General features: G+C 40.2%; 1 protein-coding gene across 3 annotated transcripts in view; it reads right to left on the bottom strand.

The window, feature by feature from the left end:
• The window catches only part of CLYBL (citramalyl-CoA lyase), a 576,732-nt gene that overhangs the window by 79,310 nt on the left and 472,230 nt on the right, over positions 1–25,192 (bottom strand). For all 3 annotated transcript variants that reach the window (XM_073614445.1, XM_073614447.1, XM_073614444.1), the window contains one exon: positions 16,981–17,074. In XM_073614445.1, coding sequence (XP_073470546.1) covers positions 16,981–17,074 — 94 coding nt within the window. The remainder of the gene's footprint in view (positions 1–16,980; positions 17,075–25,192) is intronic.

Raw genomic sequence — 25,192 nt, forward strand, 5'->3', positions numbered from 1 at the left:
TGGAGAGCTTTCCAGCTGACGATCCACTGGGTTACTGGGTCATGAGAATAGACCACTGGCCAGAAATTGCCCAGTATGCAATTGAGCTGCTGGGCTGCCATGCATCCAGAGTGCTTTCGGAACGGGCATTCCGTGCTGCTGGAGGTTTTGTTACTGATAATAGAATGTGTCTGTCCACAGACTCCAGGGACTGTCGGACATTTATCAAAATGAATCAATCCTGGATTACCAGCAGCTATGAAGCCCCTGATGCCGATGTTGCTGATTAAGTGTTTCTGAGATGCGGAATCTCTGCAGAACTTCTAGGCTGCCTAGCGTTGTGGGTGTTGGTTTCATCTGGAAGAATTTTTTGGGTGTAGGTTTCATGAGCACAATTAACACCCAAAGACCAATTTTTCTGCACCTGTTTGATAGGTGCATATCATTTACATTTTTGACAGCAAGGCCATTTCTTTATTTCATCAACAGTCCCACTATAAGGTTATGGTGTGGAGGCACCTCCGACACCCAAAGACCAATTTTTCCGCACCTGTTTGATAGGTGCATATTATTTCAATTTTTGACAGCAAGGCCAATTCTTGCTTTCATCAAGAGTGCCTCTAGAGGGTTATGGTGTGAATGTGCAACGAACACCCAAAGACCAATTTTTCTGCACCTTTTTTGACAGGTGCATATCATTTCAATTTTTGACAGCAAGGTCAATTCTTGCTTTCATCAAGAGTAGCTCTATAGGGTTACAGTGTGAAGGCACCTCCGACACCCAAAGCCCAATTTCTCCGCACCTGTTTGACAGGTGCATATAATTTCAGTTTTTGACAGCAAGGCCAATTCTTTCTTTCATCAAGACTACCTCTATAGGGTTAAGGTGTGAAGGCGCCACAACACACAAAGACCAATTTTTGTGCACCTGTTTGACAGGTGCATATCATTGCAATTTTTGACAGCAAGGCAATTCTTGCTTTCATCAAGAGTACCTCTAAAGCAGTGATGGCGAACCTTGGCACCCCAGATGTTTTGGAACTACATTTCCCATAATGCTCTACTACACTGCAGAGTGCTGGAGCATCATGGGAAATGTAGTTCCAAAACATCTGGGGTGGCAAGGTGTGCCATCGCTGCTCTAGAGGGTTACAGTGAGAAGACACCTTCGACACCCAAAGACCAATTTTTCCACACCTATTACTTCTATCCAAAATCTGCGGAAGAGACACCAGAATTTATCCACAAAATCTATAATCTTGTTCCCAGTGCACTACAGAGTGGCCCGATCATACAGACTCCCTATATCCCCATATGGCTCCCCAAGCTGTTGTTTGCAAAATAAAGAAAGATTTCAGGGAAATTTTTTTTTTTTTTGCTTTATAAATGCAATTATTGCTGCAGCAGCTTCTATACACAGTGCAGATGTGCCACTTTACAGGTAGACTAAGGCATTATATTGAAAGGAATTTTTCATTTTTATTGGTATTTCTCATTTTTATGATTTCACTTTAAGCATCAGTAAATCACTGCTCATTTAAATATGACTTTTTTTACAAACTTTTTTTTCATTGATACATGACCCCCAGGGCAGTACCTGGATGCCATAACCATTGTATGCCCAATTATTTACATTTAAGCCTTCAAAATAGGCACTTTTGATTTTTCCAGTTCGGGTCCCATAGACATCAATGGGGTTCATTATTTGTTTCCGATCTTTTGCAATGTTCTAAAGTTCTGGTGCGAACCGGACAGGAGGTCATTCGGCCCATCCCTAATACTGGTGTAACATGAAACATGGTCAGAAAGATGGACTTATCTTTTGACTATGAAAATGTGTACATATATAACACATATAAAATGTATTTTTCTTGTGTTGGTAACAGATTGCAGCTATGTAAGAGTTAAAAAACACGCAGATTACACAGGCTGCAGTGTGAATCTTAAAGGTTCAACACATCCCTTCTACCATTTTTCACAAAGATGGGACTTATATGACAAACATACATGTCCATGTATGCAGGCATTAGCCATACTAAGGGCTACAATTATTAAAATGACATTAAAGTGGTTCTAAAGGCCCAAGGTTTTTTAACCTTCATGTATCCTATGCATGAAGGTAACAAACCTTCCCTGTGCAGCATCCCCCCCAGCCCCTCTAATACTTACCTGAGCCCCATCTTGAACCAGCGATGTGCACAAGTGCCCTGACTCTCTGGGGACACTGCCTCCTCATTTGCTGACACAACAGCGGGACCCATTGGCTACTGCTGCTGACAATCATAGCCACTGAGCCAATCAGGAGAGAGAGGGGGCAGGGCCAAGCCATGACTCTGTGTGTGAATGAACACAGCTTGCGTGCCCCCATTGAAAGCTGCTTACTCTGGGGGAACTCGGCAGGAGGGAGGGGCCAGGAGCGCAGACAGGGGACCTGAGAAGAAGAGGATGGGGCTACTCTGTGCAAAACCACTGCACAGAGTAGGCAAGTATGACATGTCTGTTTTTTAAAAGAAAAGAGACGATAATATCACTTTAACATACAGATCTGTATTGGCCGAGCATGTTTATCCATTGAACTGACACCTTTGGAACTAGTTTTATGTTGGGGGGGGGGGGGGTCCTGTTGTAAAGCAGGCACCACAAAGTGTCTTCTATTAATTTTAGTATGACATCCTTTTATGCTGGGCAGGCAGGGTCTGGACCAGATAAGGAAAGCGATTGATATGATTTCCCTTATGAAGTCGGGTTGGGATGAGGGCTCTCCACAAGAGGGCAACTTACTGTGGCTAGACCTTCAGAAGGCTTTTGACACGGTTTCTTGGTCCTTCCTATTTTCCATCTTAACCAGATTGGGATTCGGCCCTAATTTCACCAGTGTGCTAGAAGCCTTCTACCCTTGCCTGTCTGCTCGGGTCAGAATGCAGGACATTTATTCAGAACCTTTTCCCATAGCTAGAGGAACTAGGCAAGGCTGTCTACTGTCGCCTTTAATTTTCGATATAGCCATTGAGACATTGGCCATTGCTATTAGGAACCATCTTGATATCCATGGCGTCAGATGTGGTCTGTCTACCCATAAGTGCGCCCTTTTCGTAGCTGATATCCTATTATTTGTCACCTCTCCCCTCATCTCAACGCCAGATATTCTCAAATTTCTACACGATTTTGGTAAAGTCTCAGGCCTCAGAGTTAACATGTCTAAATCACAGACCCTGAATGTTTCAACCCCCCCCATACCCTAGTTGAGTGACTGAAGGACCACTTTTCTTTCACATGGCATTATAAAACTATCCCTTATTTGGGAATTAACTTGCCGCTTCGATAGATCAGCTATATGGTATTAACTGAACCCCTCTCTATAAGAAATTATCTACTGACCTATCACATTGGTCACCTCTAGGGCTCTCCTAGCTAGGCAGAGTCCACGCTGTCAAAATGACATTACTACTCAGAATCCTTTCTTGTTCCGCTACCTTCCCATCCCAATAATCAAGGCCCATCTAGCTAGATAACAATCAAATATAGTTTGATTTGTTTGGGGGAAGAAAGGACACTATTTCTCCAAACATATATTATATAGATCCAAGCTTCAGGGGGGGTTGGGACTCCCCAATCTTTGGTGGTTTTACCAGGCCACCCAACTAGCTCAGATCTCTATTGTCTATTCTAGAGGCACCAAACCGGACTGGGTAGCTACGGCGAGACAATTGACCCCGAATTTCACCATACACTACCCAAATCCAAACCTCCTATATTGTCCCCGTCTCTGTCTCACTCGATAGCCTTATGCGACTCCCTACATAAGCTCCGTACATCTGTGTGGCATCCTTTAGCACATATTTTTCACAACCCGCTCATTCCTCAAGGGAACAATACACAAGTATTTCATAGGTGGACAGACAAGGGTTTATACAGGATAGGAGTTCCTCGAGAAAATATCCGATATGCTGGGCTGGGAGCAGGATCTTAATTTTGAATGGAAGATAGACACTTGGCATTTTTGTTTTCAGCGCTCATTTAAGGGCATCCATAATATATCTCTGATAGAAGCTAACCTAAAAGTTCTTTCCCGATGGTATCTGGTACCCACTCATCTCACGAAAATGTATTCTACTGTCTCTCCTCTATGTGGGAGAGTGTGGGAGAGAGTGTGGGCATATGGGCTCCCTGCTACATATTTTCTAGCAGTGCCCTAGAATCAGAGGGTTCTGGAACTCAATCTTCCACTTAATCCGTGCCCCAGGATCCCAGGACAGCTCTTCTCAATCAACAAATACTCAAAACCCCTAAATTTAATCAAAATTTTGTTATGTTTATTCTGCTAGGGGCTAAAATTATGATCGCACGGGCCTGGAAGAGCCCTTCTGTCTCATTTACTTTGGCAAAGCAAAAAATCTTGTGGATTATGGCGCAAGAGAAGATGACAAGCATTCTCCAGAACTCTGTTGAGAAATACGAGCTGACCTGGGAACCCTAGGCCACGTATATGAACGTTACCCTTTAAATCCTGTATATGCCCTTTTTCTGCTTGTAATGAGTTCTGTCCTTTGGCAAAGGTATGAATCTACTACCAATTGGTCTCCAAAGTATAAAAGCCCACCTATACCTTGTTACCCACCACTGCGCCTCGGAATGAATACCAACTATATTAAATCACAAAAGTTAGTAAAAATATCTAGCTACAGCTGCCACATTGTAAAAAATCTGTATGATTTTTATCTATAACGTGTCTATACGTGAATCACACGTGACAGTAAAAATAGTGGCGCTCCCTCAATACATGTATCACCCTTATAGTGACTATTTCCTAAAACTCGTGGACACCTATTCCAGTGTACACCAATAATAATACAAAAAATTTCATATACAAATTATATATATAAAGATATGGTGAACATCAAGTGACCAAAAAAATTACAAGCTGTGATATATTATCAATGCCGCAGAAAAACTATCATTTTGTTAATATATGAAAAAAATATAATGAAAAAAATAATAGTGTGTGCACTATAGCATATATGAAAATAAGTGACCCAGTGATAGGGTAAAGTTCATTCAAAATTCGTGCCTTAAGTCCAAACAAAGTGTGCCAAGTCTTCTTTCCAAAAACTTCCACCACACCCTGGTGTTTCGTGAATCCGCTCCCAATGAAAAATCACTCACCAGCTTTAAATGCCCACACTTGCATGTAAGGCTAAAAGGCTTAATGGTTCCAAATCATCGGAATAAGACCACCAAATTATCCATCCAAAGAAAAGTATAGAATACGTTCCATATGTGAATAAAAAATGCTCCAAATAGTGTGATAACGTACAACCAGTTTATTAACACACACTTAAAACAAATCTCCAATGGTTAAACTCACACTTTAAAACTGTAAAATATGCACAGCAACCTCCACATCACACTGTATATACAATGCACAGCACAGCAGCTTATAAAATCTCCTGAGGGTTTGTGGTCACGGCGGACCCGAGATAAGCAGGCGTCTGAGCCGATTCTCTCACCCACTCCTCGCTCGCCCGACTGCAAAGACCGGTATCTCCCTTAGTGTGGTTACACTGCAACGCTCGTCCCTCTGTACGTTACTCGTTCACGATGTCCACCACTGCACGGCCACGCCCCGACATGTTTCGTCACTCCTGTGACTTATTCATGGGATAGGCCGCCCCGAGTGTTTATCAATCCTTATATGCCCTCCCATCAATCACTGACAGCGGAGCGTACAGTGCGCATGCGCCCCACGTACATGTCGTGCCTGCGCACCCCTCGTGTCCCCGTGAGCACAAACCCCCATTGCTCGGGATCGCCGCTCAATAGACACTGACGTATCGGGTTGCCCCGCTCCATATACCCGTATAGATATACGCTACTAAGATATCAATCAACTTAGAATCTAATAGTATTAAGCATTATACATTACTCACTTCGCTAATTCTAACTCTGAGTATCGGACCCCGAATGTTACACCCAACGTGATGGTTGCTTCAGCGCTATTACTCAAACACATCAAACATCATAAAACAACCCCCACTTCCCAATGATCATGAAGGATCTATATAAAATATGGTTGTACACAATAAAAAACACTCATTTAAAATTACGCATATTCATTAAATACAATTTAAAATAGATTAATATTAAAAATATTATTACAAATACATTGGCACTATATAACCATAAAACTAACTACGGATGGCTGGAATTTGGTATCATAACTCATTTAGACTTATCTGTTCATGGATGGATCATTCATATCTCATTTCTGTCTTCCAAAGGTTATAATCTCGTTACATCATGTGTCAACTTTTACCCCTCCCCCACATATACTATACGGTACCGTGTATGTTAAGGGGTGCATAGTCCACTAGGGCTTGCTCCCATTAATCCCTAGTGGGTATCAATGTATAGTCTGGGGTACAGGAACCACTGGGGTTCACTCCCAACAACCACTGGTCGGTGTCAGTCAAAGATTTATCTTTAATTCCCCCCTCAACATGCAAATGCGTGGATCACACCTATATTCCTTATATTCAGATGTTTCTCTCTTTATTGGAATATACTCTATATTCTTATTGGGTGATCCCACATAAAATGACTGTACTTTACCCATCCCTCAACAGGTGCATACCTCTCTGTACCTTATACATGCCCCACACGACAATGTGCGCACTAAAGATAGACACCTAAGGGAAATACTACCGACACAACCTAAATTTATATACAGGAAGGCCCCAAACATAGGTGACCAAATAGTTAAGAAAATCTTGGATCCACCTAGCCTAGGAGCTCTGAGATTTGATTTCAGGGGGTTTTATTGCTGTAGGAAATGTGTTTGTTGCAAAACAGTGAGTATCAGCAACAGGGGTATTACTAGTGTCACCAATAGGGATGGAGAGACTTTTGAAATTAAGGAGTTTAGTACATGTACCACCACACATGTGGTTTACCTCATGTGGTGCCCATGCGGCCTTTTTTATGTTGGGAGAACCAAGAGACAATTGAAGGTTCGGATAAATGAACATTTGACCAACATAAAAAATGGATATAAATACCATAGTGTGTCTTGGCACTTCAAGGAAAAACACCAACAAGACCCGTCTTTGCTACAGTTTTGCGGCATTGATGTAGTGCACCCCTCCTGGAGGGGGTCTAATAGGATAAGGGACCTATCACGGAGAGAAACGGAATGGATATTCCTATTTAAAAGTTTAACTCCGAGAGGACTCAATATCGAACTAGATTTGAACTGTTTTATTAATGATTTTTAATTTGATTATTGTTGTAATTAGAATTAGTCTGAATGATGTAGCATCCACCAGTATAAGAGATAGTTTTAGAAGAGATTAGCAAAATAGTGTCATTTGATTTAGGGATAATGCATATGTTGTTGGAGAGGATAATGATAACCCACAGGTATGAAGTATGAAACCTTGGCAGGTTTACCATATGTATAAGTTTACACATTGTCGTGTGAGGCATGTATAAGGTAACAGAGAGGTATGCACCCGTTGAGGGATGGGTAAAGTACAGTCATTTTATGTGGGATCACCCAATAAGAACATAGAGTATATTCCAATAAAGAGAGAAATATCTGAATATAAGGAATATAGGTGTGATCCACGCATTTGCATGTTGAGGGGGGAATTAAAGATAAATCTTTGACCGACACCGACCAGTGGTTGTTGGGAGTGAACCCCAGTGGTTCCTGTACCCCAGACTATACATTAATACCCACTAGGGATTATTGGGAGCAAGCCCTAGTGGACTCTGCACCCCTTAACATACACGGTACCATATAGTATATGTGGGGAGGAGGGGTGAAAGTTGACACATGATGTAATGAGATTATAACCTTTGGAAGACAGAAATGAGATATGAATGATCCATCCATGAACAGATAAGTCTAAATGAGTTATGATACCAAATTCCAGCCATCCATAGTTAGTTTTATGGTTATATAGTGCCAATGTATTTGTAATAATATTTTTAATATTAATCTATTTTAAATTGTATTTAATGAATATGCGTAATTTTAAATGAGTGGTTTTTATTGTGTACAACCATATTTTATATAGATCCTTCATGATCATTGGGAAGTGGGGGTTGTTTTATGATGTTTGATGTGTTTGAGTAATAGCGCTGAAGCAACCATCACGTTGGGTGTAACATTCGGGGTCCGATACTCAGAGTTAGAATTAGCGAAGTGAGTAATGTATAATGCTTAATGCTATTAGATTCTAAGTTGATTGATATCTTAGTAGCGTATATCTAAACGGGTATATGGAGCGGGGCAACCCGATACGTCAGTGTCTATTGAGCGGCGATCCCGAGCAATGGGGGTTTGTGCTCACGGGGACACGAGGGGTGCGCAGGCGCGACGTGTACGTGGGGCGCATGCGCACTGTACGCTCCGCTGTCAGTGATTGATGGGAGGGCATATAAGGATTGATGAACACTTGGGGCGGCCTATCCCATGAATAAGTCACAGGAGTGACGAAACATGTCGGGGCGTGGCCGTGCAGTGGTGGACATCGTGAATGAGTAACGTACAGAGGGACGAGCGTTGCGGTGTAACCACACTAAGGGAGATACTGGTCTTTGCAGTCAGGCGAGCGAGTGGGTGAGAGAATCGGCTCAGATGCCTGCTTATCTCGGGTCTGCCGTGACCACAAACCCTCAGGAGATTTTATAAGCTGCTGTGCTGTGCATTGTATATACAGTGTGATGTGGAGGTTGCTGTGCATATTTTACAGTTTTAAAGTGTGAGTTTAACCATTGGAGATTTGTTTTAAGTGTGTGTTAATAAACTGGTTGTACGTTATCACACTATTTGGAGCAATTTTTATTCACATATGGAACGTATTCTACACTTTTCTTTGGATGGATAATTTGGTGGTCTTATTCCAATGATTTGGAACCATTAAGCCTTTTAGCCTTACACGCAAGTGTGGGCATTTGAAGCTGGTGAGTGATTTTTCATTGGGAGCAGATTCACGAAACACCAGGGTGTGGTGGAAGTTTTTGGAAAGAAGACTTGGCACACTTTGTTTGGACTTAAGGCACGCATTTTGAATGAACTTTACCCTATCACTGGGTCACTTATTTTCATATATGCTATAGTGCACACACTATTATTTTTTTCATTATATTTTTTTCATATATTGTCAAAATAATAGTTTTTCTGCAGCATTGATAGTATATCACAGCTTGTAATTTTTTTTGGTCACTTGATGTTCACCATATCTTTATATATATAATTTGTATATATAATTTTTATATGAAAATTTTTGTATTATTATTGGTGTACACTGGAATAGGTGTCCACGAGTTTTAGGAAATAGTCACTATAAGGGTGATACATGTATTGAGGGAGCGCCACTATTTTTATTGTCACGTGTGATTCACGTATAGACACGTTATAGATAAAAATCATATGGTTTAAAAGGTATGCATCTACCTTTCCTGTTGTACCTCTCGTATCTTCCCCTCTTATATGTACTCGCAGGTCTTCTTTTCCCTTTTCTGTTCTCTCTTTCTCTTTATCAGTTCCTCTCTTCCCAGAACCCTTACTTTACACAATTACTCTGGAGCCTTTGGCTCACTCTTCAGATAGTCTGGTTAGTTTATAGGTGTCATTAATGGCGGGATGGACACATGACCGGTTTTGCCGTCAGAATAAACTCTGAAGGTACTGAAGGTTTTTACGACGGAGTTCTGACGGAATTCCGCTCAAGCCGTCTTGCATACACACGGTCACACCAAATTCTGACTGTCCGGTGACGTACAACACGTACGACGGGACTAGAAAACGGAAGTTCAATAGCCAGTAGCCAATAGCTTCCATCTCGTACTTGCTTCAGAGCATGCGTCGTTTTTGGTGCGTCGGAACAGCATACAGACGAGCAGTTTTTCCGATAGTAATTTGTTCCATCGGAAAAATATAGAACATGTTCTCTATCTAAGTCAGTCTGAATTTTCGACAGAAAAAGTGGGGCATACACACGGTCGGAATATACGATGAAGGGCTTCCATCGGACTTTTTCTGTCGGAAATTCCGCTCGTGTGTACGTGGCATTAGCCTAAAGAAGTTCAGTCTGTTGTTATCTTGGGTTATTTTTTCCTTTTTGTTATTTTTTATTATGAATAGGAAGACCTGTTGCCTACTGACATTGGCAACCTGAGGTCTCAACCATAGGAACCTTTTCCCGTACACATTGTCATTTGGTAGGTTATGTATACAATGCTTTGAACATATTTTACACCCAATGACTTTTGTTCCCCTGATTAATCCTTGCTGTTTTGTACCATAATTTTGTGATTTTATTGTACCTATGGCAAACAATGCCACTTTTCTTTATGTATCGCTTGTTCATATCTTTGCTAATAACCAATAAAAATATTGAAACTAATATGACATCCTCCCAGTAGCACACTACCTGTGGGCTCTAGCGGCTACACTGTGGCTCGATCTGTCACCCGCTGTGTCCAGTGAACACAGTGGATGACAGATCATTGTATCGAGCAAGCCCTGGTTTCATGTGATCGCTGTGACCAATAAGCAATCACGTGTCAAGACAATTGTACACAATGAATAACTTTCATACATAGTCATACATTGTGTACTATTGTGCTATCTGTGATTGGCCACAGGGATCACACTGCACCTGTACCATGCATTAACACAATTGTACATAATGGCACATGAATGGATGCCATTCATAAAAATGATTGCTTATAACAGAGATCATCACTGTTATAAGCAATCATAATGTAAAAAAAAAATCTGGATCACTTCCCCTGAGTAGTACAGTGTCACTGTGTTAACACTGCACTGCTTTGGTCAAAATATGTTTAAAAAAGGAAAAAAAATTGTAGAAGGATTTTTTACATACTGTCACCTGTCAGTATCCCTGACCACTGCCTCTCACTAGTCTTATGATGATGTCGTACTGAACTGTTGACAGTAAGAAAAAAGAAGAAATTTTTCTTAATTTTCCAAAAAAATACAACTTTTAAAAACTCACCATGCCACTTATTAAATACCTTGGGATGTCTACTTTCCAAAAAGTGGTCATTTGCAGGGTCTTTGTACTGTCCTGGCATTTTAGGGCCTCAAGAAATTAGATATGAAATGAGGCCATCAGTACATTTGAACTGATCAATTTTCAGATACTGTATACTGCATATACTATAGTTTGTGGACTCTAACTTTCACACGGACTAAATAATATATACTGATTTGGGTTATTTTTACACAAAAATGTAGCAGAATACATTTTGACCTAAATTTATGAAGAAAGAAAATAGTTTTGCAAAATTTTATAACTGAAGCAAAGAAAAATGAGGGGGGGGATTCAAAATTTTCTGTATATTTTTTGTTTATATATAAAAAAAAACAAAAAAAAAACAGTGGTGATTAAATACCACCAAATAAAAGCTCTATATCTGTCCTACGAATGCTAAAAATGTAATTTGGGTACAGTGTTGTATGACTGAGTAATTGGCATTCAAAGTGTGACAGCGCTAAAATTGTCTGGGGAAGGAAGGGGGTGAAAGTGTCTGGCACTGAAGTGGTTAAGCTAGCCATGAACATAAGTTGGATGTGCAGGCATAATCCAGTAATTGAAAAATCTTGCATAAACATGCACAAGTGGATCTCTCAACTGCTCAAATACGAGTATTACCCTAAGGAAGAAGAGCTTCCTGTTATTGACTTGTGGCTGCAAAACAAAAGTATTGTTTTGCTAATGTTCAAACATTCAACTAAATTCTTTCATTGAGATTACGTTCCTTTAGACAGTAGTGGGGATGCCTATTGAAGCTGTAGCCAGGGCCGGTACAAGGAGTGGGTGGAAGGGGCAGATGCCCTGGGCAGAGCAATTTATTGTAGGAAGGGGGCGCAGTGCTGGCAATGTGCTGTTAAACTTTCTGAGCAACAAGTGACTGTCTACCGCCGTTCGCCCCTACAACACTGCAGAGCTGCGCCTGCTTGCAAAGATGTGCCGAGTGCGCTCCTGCACCTGGCACAAGCAAAGGACCCGGTCTTTCCTTCCCTGTCAGGTGGAGCCGCAAAGTAATCTCCGCCCAACAGGGGCATCTGAGTCTCGGGGAGGCATGACGTGACACCCCCGAGAGGCCGGCCGGGAGGCGGGAAGAGAGAGAGGACCATAGAGAGCTGTCGGGCGAGAGGAGGAACCAACCAGGCAGTAACAAAGTAAGCAGATGGGCATCTATGAATGAATGAATCGGCTAACTCTGGTGGTGGTGGTGGCCGCTGCTGAAGCACTTTGCAGGCACTTCGGCAGCAGTGCCCATTCATTTCAGTGGGCAGGGGTGGTTTAGGAACGGTGTATACACCACTCTTAAACCGCTCCAAAGACACTGCTTGCAGGATTTTTTTTTAATGTCCTGCCAGCGCAGTGCCCCAGTGTGAAAGCAATCGAGCTCTCACACTGGGGCTGCAGGGGAGGCATTTTTCAGGCGTTTTACAGGCGCTATTTTTAGCCCTTTAGCACCTAAAAAATGCCTCAGTGTGAAAGGGGTCTAACTGACACTGGTCATTAATGCATTAGTGACCGGTGGCAATACATGAACCCCCTCATGCTGCATATTACAAATACCATTGGTAATTAAAGGATAAGTTCACCTTTACAGAAAAATCTGTAAAGTGAACTTACACAGGACACTCTCCTCGACCCCCCGGTCCTGCTGACCTAGAGTGTGGCAATCACCTGCTATGAGACATCGGGTCGCCGCCTCACCGCTCCGGGGCTTAGAAATCCCCGCAGCTTAATCTCCAAAACGTACCTCGTCAGTAGGTATGTTTAGGGGCATTCTAAATGGTCGGTGCCGTTACACAGGGGCGTCACCGATCAATCAGTACCCGCGTAGCCCGTCCTGTCACCGCAGGCGAAGAGGAGAGAAAGCCGCAGGGATTTAAAATCTCCGGACCGGTACAGCAGTGATACGAGCTGTCAGTGCGGGGGATCGCTGGACTCCAGGTATTGTATTGTTGTATTGTTTTAAGTGTTTTCTGGTTTTGAAAGGACGCTAACTCTATACTGGGAGGGGGGGGTGCAGTTTGCCATCTTTGCTCATCTTCGCCCTGGGCACCAGATGGCCTTGTCCCAGCACTGACTGTAGACTACCTACAAGTATATGATCACCTCCAATCCAACTGTTTTTCAAATTTTGGAATTTGATTTTGATCGATGGCTACCATCTTAGCATGGGACATTGTATTATTCATTCTGTGAATTGTTTCTGCTAGTACCAATGTAGGAGATTTCCATGCCTTGGCCACTGTTTGTTTTGCAGCCGTTATTAGTTGGATCATAAGTTTGAATTGAGAGAGTGTTAACCATTCCGGTTTTAGATTAAGTAAAGTTAAATATGGATCTGGTTGTATTATTTTTTTAAATATTTTAGATGCAATCACGAAGACTTCCTTCCAGAAGGTTTGGATTACTGGGCACATCCACCATATGTGTAAATATGTGCCTATTTCTGGGCATCCTCGAAAACAAAGAGTTGAGGTATTAGGTGAATATTTTGCCACTCTAGCGGGTACAAGGTACCAGCGAGTTAGGACTTTATAATTTGTCTCTAGTGCCAAGATGTTGGGTGAAGATGACTTAGATGTGAGCCATATATTAGACCAGTCCGTGTCTTCTAAAGTTCGTCCCAGGTCCTCCTCCCACCTCTGAACGTAAGAGGGTCTATTAAGATTTGCTACTCCATATAATTGATTATAAAGTGATGAAATTGTACCTTTAGCAAATGGATCTTTTGTACAGATTGATTCAAAAATGGATAATTGGGATAATGGTGTATCCCCCTTTAGGAATGGTGTATAGAAATTTTTGATTTGGAGATATCTAAATATCTCAGAGTTTGGTAGATCATATTTTTCTCTAAGCAATGGGAATGAAAGGAATGATTTAGATGCTATGAAGTCATTTAGTGTCTGAATGCCTGATGGGGGGGGGAGGCGGACAGGTAAGATTAATAATGAATGGTTTTCCAATGGTAAATATGCATTAATGACCAGTGTCATTTAATTAACCCCTTTGGGCTGCATTAGTAGCACCAGTATCAGTGTTCATTAACCCCTTCATGCTGCAGCATAACACTGCCACCACTGCCACTAATGCAGCACAAAGGGGTTAATTAAGACCTCTTTCACACTGAGCTGCGGGCCGCTTTAGTGGTAAAGCACCGCTAGTTTTAGTGGCGCTTTACCGTCGTTTTAGTGCAGCTATTCGGTTGCTACCGGCCAAAGAAAGGGTTAAATGTACCCTAAAAGCGCCGCTGCTGAAGCACTTTGCAGGCACTTCGGCAGCAGTGCCCATTCATTTCAGTGGGCAGGGGTGGTTTAGGAACGGTGTATACACCACTCTTAAACCGCTCCAAAGACACTGCTTGCAGGATTTTTTTTTAATGTCCTGCCAGCGCAGTGCCCCAGTGTGAAAGCAATCGAGCTCTCACACTGGGGCTGCAGGGGAGGCATTTTTCAGGCGTTTTACAGGCGCTATTTTTAGCCCTTTAGCACCTAAAAAATGCCTCAGTGTGAAAGGGGTCTAACTGACACTGGTCATTAATGCATTAGTGACCGGTGGCAATACATGAACCCCCTCATGCTGCATATTACAAATACCATTGGTAATTAAAGGATAAGTTCACCTTTACAGAAAAATCTGTAAAGTGAACTTACACAGGACACTCTCCTCGACCCCCCGGTCCTGCTGACCTAGAGTGTGGCAATCACCTGCTATGAGACATCGGGTCGCCGCCTCACCGCTCCGGGGCTTAGAAATCCCCGCAGCTTAATCTCCAAAACGTACCTCGTCAGTAGGTATGTTTAGGGGCATTCTAAATGGTCGGTGCCGTTACACAGGGGCGTCACCGATCAATCAGTACCCGCGTAGCCCGTCCTGTCACCGCAGGCGAAGAGGAGAGAAAGCCGCAGGGATTTAAAATCTCCGGACCGGTACAGCAGTGATACGAGCTGTCAGTGCGGGGGATCGCTGGACTCCAGGTATTGTATTGTTGTATTGTTTTAAGTGTTTTCTGGTTTTGAAAGGACGCTAACTCTATACTGGGAGGGGGGGGTGCAGTTTGCCATCTTTGCTCATCTTCGCCCTGGGCACCAGATGGCCTTGTCCCAGCACTGACTGTAGACTACCTACAAGTATATGATCACCTCCAATCCAACTGTCTTAGGTCAGGTTGGGCAATAGTAATGCCATGTCCGTAAGCACTTTAAAGAGAAACTGCAGTCTGCTCACATAATTTGTAATAAAAACATCTTTGCCATTCTGAAGCTTCCCTCCAACCACTTTGCATATTATTTTATACAGTATATACTGTGATTCTGTACTTGCCAAATATGCTGCAGAAATCTCCCTCCACTAAGTCTGGCTGCATCCATTTTAACTGTGAGCAGCTGAAGCTGCTGCCTGTTCATTTCCTGGATTTACACAGACACACAGAGGCACACCTCCAGCTCTGCAGCCCTGTAGCTCTCATTGACCCTCTTCTGACTCATCCCCCCTCCCTTCCTGGCAAACTCTCACAAGAGTGAGAGAGAGAGAGAGCTGTGCATGATGGCATAAGCCTAGGCTAATGACCAGACAAGAAACAGGAAGTGGGCTGTATAAAGTATTTACTGACAGAAAAAAATGTTTTACTATCCAAAGTTAAAACAACAAGGGCAGAAGATTTAATAGATGGAAAGTTGAAAAAATGACTTAAGGTCCGCTTTAAGGACAAACATTACAACTTATAGGCAAGAATGTGTTGGATATACACAGGCCGAGATGGAGAACCATATTTTACTTTAAGGCGGTATTAAACCCAAAACCAAAAATGCATTATATTGCAGCTTACCAACCATAAGATTTGGTAGCTGCGTTTGTTTTCTTAGGCCTTTTTCTCTCTGTTTTCATCTGGTCAGTAACACACCTCCTGTATTACAGTACCCCCACTCTGGATGAAGGAGCACAGAAGGCACCTTTGGACAGCAGCACTGTCAGTCTGGGGGGGATGAGAGTGTAAGATATACTAGCAGATTTAAATACACAAAATAATTGAAGCCAGACTCCAGCTAATACTTTGTAAGCAGTTACAGAAAACTGAATTTTTTAATTTTTTGGGGGGGATAAAGGCTTTACATAAATAAAAACTGATCACTGAAGGCACCCCTGCTAGTGATAAATGGTTTGTCTTATCTCTGTAACTGATATATTCTGCTGGTGAGCTTGTTCTTTTGAAAAACAATAGACTTATTGGCTGGATCAACAGATTCAAATAAAAGAAAGAAAGCCTAAAAAAGAAAATAATGGCATCATCACATCTAAGAAATGGTAAGCTGCAGTATAATAAATGCTTGCTTTTGGGTTTAACGCCACTTTAAATACGTTATTTTGTTTTAAGAAATTGAAAACCCAATCACACTTATGTGTGTGCATTTTCATGTGTGTCACACACAAATGATTTTGGCAATGAAGGTTGTGGTACCTGTGCACAATAATTTTTATGGATCCTTAACAGGCATCTACACAACTAAAAAATGCAGATGTTTCTTTTTTTCCCAACCTACAGGTATATGTGTGTATTGTGGATTATGTTAGGTATGTTTTATTACGTGGATGCAGGTTGGTGGCCTTTTAGAAATTAATAAGAGCACCCAAAAATACATGCATAACACCTGTGTTTATGTAGAACAGGGGCACTGGATACCTGTGTCGGAGTGCCATTAACAAAGAATGGCACCACAGTGAAGTAATGTGCATGTTATTGAGGGGGTTACAAGGGAGCTCTATTCAAGTGACAAACAATGTACTTTCCAAAGAAAGCATTCTGGCCTTAGAAAACTCTTTCCCATCTCATCCAGTCATACTCCATCTACCATATTTCTTTTTCCATCCCATATAGCAAAGTGGGATGATTATAACAGTAGTATAATATAATATTGCGCAATGTATCTACATTCCATACCTATACTGGCTCTAAAATCTTCTGCTCCAAATACGACTCCATCTAGGTGAAGGCCAGCTTGAAGTCCTCTCCGCAATGCTTCTTCACAAACACTCTAAATGTAAGCAAAATTATAAACAACATTTTGCATAGCACAAATAGCACAACGATTCATTTTCATGTTTTTTAAATTGCAACAATATCTGTAATAACAATTATGTTATGTAAAGCAAGTCAACAATAGTTTACATATTCAGTTATTACATGTATATTTTCTATCACATTATCATTACATTGTCTTTATACAGAGCATATACTAAATACACACGACGATTTTCAAGTAAGACTAATGCCTTGTACACACGATCAGAAAGCTGGATGAAAAATACAGCTTTCGAGAGCTGTTCATGACAGTTCGTAAAAAATTATCTGAAGGGACAAACACAAAAAATTTTCTCATACAATATCAGAACGTACAATTTTCGTACAGTATTTGTTCGAAAAAAATTGAAAGACAGAGACCACGTATGCTCAGAAATGACAGAATACATTATAATAAATACAACACATTAAATCATTTCCGAAGTTGTATTCACTCGTGAAAGAATTTTCGTAACAAAGGAACCTCTCCATTTTCGTGATGAGACTAGCATGCAAAAAGAAAAAATGGACGATAATTTGTCAGATATTCTCATCGTGTGTATGAAGCTTAATGCTAAAGCTGATCATGCGCTATATAATTTTGTGGCAATTGCAGCTCACTTTCCTTGTCAAAAGAAGTTTATTGAGTATACAATGTTATAAAGATACATAAATATACATAAAGTAAGTTTACAAGGATCTATAAAGTAAGCTCATTGTTTTACAGTAGGGTTTATATAGGTAAATATCATGAAATTTCAAATATTAAACATTGGGTTCACGTAAACCTACATTAAAGATATATATCATTTCCTTAGTTACTTTTGTAGGTATTTAAATGATTTATACCTACTATACATATTGTTTACAAGTAGAGTGTATATAGGTCAAATAAGTTCTGATAATGAGCTTTAATCGTAAGGTGGAGAAAAGGAAAGAGAACGAAGAAAAAGGGTTGAAAGGTAGAGGTATGGTCCACAAGGTTGTCCCGCTCGTCAGTTTATTATTCTTTTTAGTTCTCTTTGAAGCCTTAGAATGGGTGTCTCTGTAAGTCATTTAATCTGTTACCATGGCAACAGGACAGAGTCATTGAAATTTGACAGGAACTGTTGTTTTATCCAAGGATGCCAAAGTTTTTCAAATTTTGGAATTTGATTTTGATCGATGGCTACCATCTTAGCATGGGACATTGTATTATTCATTCTGTGAATTGTTTCTGCTAGTACCAATGTAGGAGATTTCCATGCCTTGGCCACTGTTTGTTTTGCAGCCGTTATTAGTTGGATCATAAGTTTGAATTGAGAGAGTGTTAACCATTCCGGTTTTAGATTAAGTAAAGTTAAATATGGATCTGGTTGTATTATTTTTTTAAATATTTTAGATGCAATCACGAAGACTTCCTTCCAGAAGGTTTGGATTACTGGGCACATCCACCATATGTGTAAATATGTGCCTATTTCTGGGCATCCTCGAAAACAAAGAGTTGAGGTATTAGGTGAATATTTTGCCACTCTAGCGGGTACAAGGTACCAGCGAGTTAGGACTTTATAATTTGTCTCTAGTGCCAAGATGTTGGGTGAAGATGACTTAGATGTGAGCCATATATTAGACCAGTCCGTGTCTTCTAAAGTTCGTCCCAGGTCCTCCTCCCACCTCTGAACGTAAGAGGGTCTATTAAGATTTGCTACTCCATATAATTGATTATAAAGTGATGAAATTGTACCTTTAGCAAATGGATCTTTTGTACAGATTGATTCAAAAATGGATAATTGGGATAATGGTGTATCCCCCTTTAGGAATGGTGTATAGAAATTTTTGATTTGGAGATATCTAAATATCTCAGAGTTTGGTAGATCATATTTTTCTCTAAGCAATGGGAATGAAAGGAATGATTTAGATGCTATGAAGTCATTTAGTGTCTGAATGCCTGATGTTGTCCAAGCTTTAAAAGAATTTGGGTAGATCCATGCCGGATAAAAGGCCGGATTTCTGATAAAAGAAAGGAGAGGATTGTGTGGAGATTGTAACTGATATTTGGTTTTTAGTTTATCCCAGAGAGATAAGAAGTGTTTAGTTATGGGATTATGAATTTTAAAGCGGTCTTTAGGATCAAGCCATAATAAATTTGATATTAATAGAGGGTCATTTTCTGAAGCCTCTATAAATACCCATAATGGGATTTCCTGTTTTGCATGGTATTTGGACAGACTGGCCAAATGTGCTGCTCTGTAGTAGTTAGTAAAATTAGGGTATCCCAGGCCTCCTTTATTTTTGGGAAGATGTAGTGTGTGTATAGGTATACGTGGTTTAGAAGAGCCCCATATAAACGAAGTTGCTCTTTTTTGTACTATTCTCAAAAAATAGGAAGGAATTGGAATAGGGAGGACTCTGAATAGATAAAGCAATTTGGGTAGAATAGTCATTTTGATTGCATTAATCTTCCCTATCCAGGATAAAGGAAGTTGCGACCATTGTTTTATTAGATTTGTGATCTGTCTTAATACAGGAGGATAATTGGTTGAGAATAAGTCAGAATGAGATGCTGTTAAATGAATTCCAAGATATGGGATTGATTTTTCTGCCCATGTGAATGGGAGTGCAGCCCTAGCCGGGATCAATTCCATGTTTGTGAGTGAAATATTAAGCACTAGGCATTTCTTAGGATTAATCATAAGGCCAGATAGGGCTGCAAATCCATCAAGAGCTGGTATTAAGTTAGGATCAGAGACCTGTGGTGATGATAGAAAAAGTAATATATCGTCTGCAAATATACATAATTTGTGTGTAATACCTCCTACTTCAATGCCAGTTATAGTTTGGTTTGTTCTGATGTATTGGGCCATGGGTTCGAGTATAAGGGCAAATAATAAGGGAGATAATGGGCAACCCTGTCGGGTACCTCTTTCGATATTAAAGGCTTCAGATTTGTATCCAGCATATTTTATATAGGCTTTGGGTTTATTATATAATGCTTTGATCCATGTTAAAAAGTGGGGTCCAAAACCCCATTTTTGTAATGAATATTGCATATATTGCCAGGATACTGTGTCAAATGCCCTCTTAATATCGAGAGATAGAAAACATAAAGGGATTTTCCGTTTTTTAGCAATATGTGCCAATAACACTGCCCTGCGTATATTATCGCCTGCCTGTCTATTTGGCATGAAGCCTACTTGATCTCTATGTATTAATTTTCCTATAATGCTATTGAGGCGTTTTGCTATTATTTTTGCTAATAATTTAATATCGAGGTTTAACAGAGAGATAGGCCGATAATTCACACAGGAAGGATCATCAGAAAGGGGTTTTGGGATCATACAAACAATTGCCATTAGTGTTTCTTGCCGAAAAGAATGTCCATCTAGAAGTTTGTTAAAAGTTTCAGTGAGAATGGGAGAGAGTATTTCTGAGAATGTTTTATAGTATAAAGCCGAGTAGCCGTCTGGGCCTGGTCTTTTGTTAAGTTTTAGGTCTTTTATGGCGTTAGCAACTTCATTTATAGTTATAGGCTCATCCAAACTGCTTTTTTGATTCTGAGATAACTCAGGTAAGGTTATTTTTGAGAAGAAGGATTCAGCTTCTGTAGGATTAAATTCATTGTTTGTCTTGTATAAAGTTGCGAGATGTGAGTGAAATTTATGGACTATTTTAACTGGATTACAAGTGTAAACATTTTTTGATAATTTCAAACGTATTGGTTTGAAAGATTTGTTAGTTGAATTTAATGCCCGAGCCAAATATGTACCTGGTTTGTTTGTATTCATGTAGAAATTGTGTTTGGAGCGTTTGAGGGATTTATCAACTGACTCAGTGAGAAATAGATCGTATTCCAATCTAGATTTTTCCAGATGAGATTTTGTACTCTGAGATGGATTATCTTGAAATGATATGTAGGCTGCATTAAAATTGAGTTCTAGTTTTTTTGCTAGATTTTTGCGTTCCCGTTTAAATAGTGCCATTTGTCTTTGTATTGTACCACGCAAGACAGGCTTATGAGCTTCCCACAGTGTTATTGGGGAGATGTCTGTTGTATTATTAATTGATATGTATTCCTTTAAAGCTTGTTCAATGGCCATCTGATGTAGTGGGTGTTTGAGCATTATGTCCGGTAAGTACCACGTTGGGTCATGCGCTTTTGGTATGGCTGAGGCTATAGTAGTGTATACTGCATTATGGTCAGACCACGGAATCGGAATTATATCTGATGCAATAATTTCTGGTATCATTCCTATTGTTAGAAAAATATGATCTATTCTGGTGAAGGTTTGATGAGGGTGCGAGAAATAAGTGAATTTCTTTTTCATTGGGTTACTTTCTCTCCATGAATCTACTAGATTGTATTTGGAAAGAAGTTGAGAAAAAGGTAATCTAGAGGTTATTTTGGATGGTGTAAAAGGTGATTTATCTAGAAATGGGAGGAGGACCTGGTTCGAATCCCCACACATTATCACTGTTCCTATTTTGTGTGTATTAATCACTTGTAATATATGTGAGAGGAATGGTGTAGGTTGTTTGTTAGGAGCGTAGTAGGAAATCACCGTGATTGCTGTATCCATTATATAACCCATGAGTATCAGGTATCTACCTTCTGGGTCTTTAATTTCTGATGATAAGGTGAATGGTGTGGATCGGTGAAATGCAATTAGAGTTCCCCTTTGCTTGGTACAGGCAGAAGCCGTGTAAATTTGTTGATAAAAAGGAGAAATATATTTTGGAGTAGAATCTTTGGTGAAGTGTGTTTCTTGGAGGCATACTATGTGAGCCTTCTTGTTATGGAAAGTACGGAAGGCTTTGGTCCTTTTTTGAGGGACATTTATTCCCTGAACATTCAGGGAAAGTATATTCAGTGGTGCCATGGCAATAGATCAAATAGTTTTGACTTACTTTTTGTTATGCAGAGCTGACTGCGCAGATCAACCTGTGTGGACTGAAGAGATGAATAGATAGAAAAGAAACCAGTGAATTCTGGAGTAAAGAGTAAACAAAAAACATATGAGATTAGATGATACATTGTATAAATTATTTTTTGCAAGTAATCACAATTTACCCGTGAAAGAGAATAAATATCTCTCTCAGGGGAATAAGTGCCTTCGTCACACTCCCACATAATATGGTTGGGAGAATGAGGAGGGCTAATGGGGGTACACGGATCTTCCGCTTACAGGAGAGAAGTGCTATGTCAAAAGACATCAAAATGATGTTTCATTAATTGGAGTGCAGAATATAGTTTTTGTTGAAATTATTTATTCCAGGGTGGTTGTATATGGTTAGTCTTGCCCTAGGCTAAATAATTCAGTTAGAAAGGTACTGTTAATAACTTTGGTATTGATGAAGATAGTTTGAATTATTTTGGGATTTTAACCCTTTTAGAGTAAACAATTACATATTTTATTCATATGTAACTGTTTAGATATGTTAACTCATAAAATTGAGGTTGTATTGCTTCAGATTAGAATAAACAAAAACATAATTCTAGGAACTAGTTAGGTAATAATATATTTGTTTTAAGAAAAGAACGAAAAAGCTTCCATTACTTCTGGATTATTGAACATATTTGTCCTAAAAAGTAATAAATCTATTGTTATTACCTGATAATATATAACTGAACAAGAATTTCCTTATTTCACTTATATATTCTAAGGCTATATGAATCAGAAGTAATAAGAAATATAACTGGAATGTAACATGATCCCATACAGTGTGTGACTATCAGAATGCAGTTACATTCAGTTATAAATATAGGTTTTTTATAGAGAACCATCTCTTAGTATAATAAATGAAGAGATATCAGGAATTAGGATGTCAGTCCATTGAATCTTCTTGGTCCATGGATGATGTGGCATAACGGCCTCTTTTGTGAGAATGATGATTCCCATTTTGTTCTGAAATTTTCTGGGTGCTGCCTGAAGGTGAAGATGACGCCATTCTTCTGCGTGTGGGAGTGTTGCTGCTTGTGGGTTCTGTCAGATTTAATTTTAAAAGGGTTTGTTGTAGTTCATCTGCTGATCTGCTTCTGTAAATTGTACCTTGGTAGTTAAATCTGACTGAAAAGGGGAAGCCCCATTGATACATAATGTTGTGGCGTTGCAGTTCCATTAGTTGGGGTTTCATGGATCGTCTTTTAGTAATAGTAAGTTGGGATAGGTCAGCAAAAATTTGATAATTGTGTCCTTGAAAATTAAGTTCCTTTTTTTCTCTTGCAGCAATTAGTATTTGTTCTTTCGTTCTGTAATAATGACATTTTGTGATTATATCACGTGGGGGTCCATCTTTCTTTTTGGCTGTGAGGGCTCTGTGTACTCTGTCCAGTTCTAAACGTTCAATAGGGATATCTGGCTTTAGTTCTTGTAATAGAGCAGTAATAGTAGATTGCAGGTCTGTCACAGTTTCAGGTATTCCCCTTATGCGCAAGTTTGAACGTCTGGCTCTATTTTCGTAATCTTCGAGCTTAGTTTGAAGTATTAAATTCTCTTTTTTTAATTGTTCCAATTCTGTTATATTTTCTTGGGTTGTAATTTCAATTTCATCCATTTTTATTTCTAAGGCTGCGGTGCGGTTTCCCAGCTCTCTTATTTCTTTGGTTAGGCTTTTTGTTATTTGGTCTGAGGTTTGTTTTAAAGCCTTATGAAGCATCTTTTCAAATTGTAATAATATTACTGGGGATACTGAGGAGGCTTGTGGAGAAGTTTGTGAGAGGATTTGTTCTGTATCTGACTCAAATGGAGAGTCTTGCTGTGACATTTTTTGTCTGTGAGAGCGCCCTGATGCTGTATCTTGTGAGGTGACTGGAGCTGCTTCAGCTGCAGTGAGTGCCTGTGAGCTCTTTGTGAGGTGATTTTTATTTCTGCCACGGTTTCCTCCCAGTACCATATTTCCTGCCCAAACTTTCACAGTTTGTTCCCAGGGGCAAAAAGGTTCAAATGGATACCTTTTGAGCCTGCAGGCTCCGCTTTGTCCTTCTCTTCTCTCCTCAGCGGTGTGGAGCTCTAACAATGCATGTCTGCTCTGCTAGGCTCGACCTCCTGCCCCCCCGCAGCTCACTATCAATCATGAAAAATTCCAGAAGGATCAAGGCAACCTACCCCACAGAAACACAGAAATGAACTAAACTATTGGTGGTGGGTTGCCTAAATCTATTTGATTTGTTTTTGGTCTCAGCAACAGGCAAACAGCTGTTAAATGTTGTCTACTGTATTGCCTTCCCAAAAGTTTAAAGTGAATCTGTGGTTGTTCTATGGATATTTGAGTATTTACAGATTCTTTCTAATCAGTAAATAAGCTTTAAAGCTGGCCTTAATATTCTCATTGTCCTTCAGGTGTCCACATCACTACCTATGTGATGTAGACATTTCCTATTGCATGGCCAGCAGTGGAGTTCTCTCAGGAGAGAGAAGAGGACTGACACAATCACACGGGGATGGCAGGGGACTGGTGTTCTTGGGGTGCCATTGCAGCGCTGGATTAGCAATCCTCAAACATCAGAACCAGCTATGACAAAGGACCTGGATGAGGCACTTTGTTCAGTATAGCTTTCTTCACCAGTTAAAGTAAAAAAGAAAAGCCTGTCAGAATAGGTTTGAGGTGGAATGCAGGTGTGGCAAAAAAAATATTTTTTACCCAGAGTGGGGCTTTAAAACAAGCCTTTACTGACCTTACAGTAGAACCATGAAGAATGAATGTAGTCAGCCTCTAGGAAGCCAGATTCCAATTGCAGAAAATAAAATGATTTGGAGGAGGTTAAGAGCAATAGAAGGTACCTTTTTGAGTTCGGAATATTGACTTTTTTTTTATCAGAGTTTGGTGTCACTTAAAAGGCTAAGTTCACCTTTGTTTACCTTTTTTTCTCTAAGTAACAGCTTCCCTATGTACCAATATAGCATCCATGTCCTTTTTTCGCAAAAATATCAAAGCTTTCCATAAAATCTACAGACACTTACCTTACTGTCCTCCATCCATGTTTCCAAACGTAACTATTGCTTATGTCTTACTTCCTGAACAGACTGTAGGTCATGACCAGGGATGAGCCGAACACCCCCCTGTTCAGTTCGCACCAGAACATGCGAACGGGCAGGCAAAAAATTTGTTCGAACAC

This window comes from Aquarana catesbeiana, linkage group LG02 (genome assembly GCF_042186555.1).
Source record: "Aquarana catesbeiana isolate 2022-GZ linkage group LG02, ASM4218655v1, whole genome shotgun sequence".
Taxonomy (NCBI): Eukaryota; Metazoa; Chordata; class Amphibia; order Anura; family Ranidae; genus Aquarana; species Aquarana catesbeiana.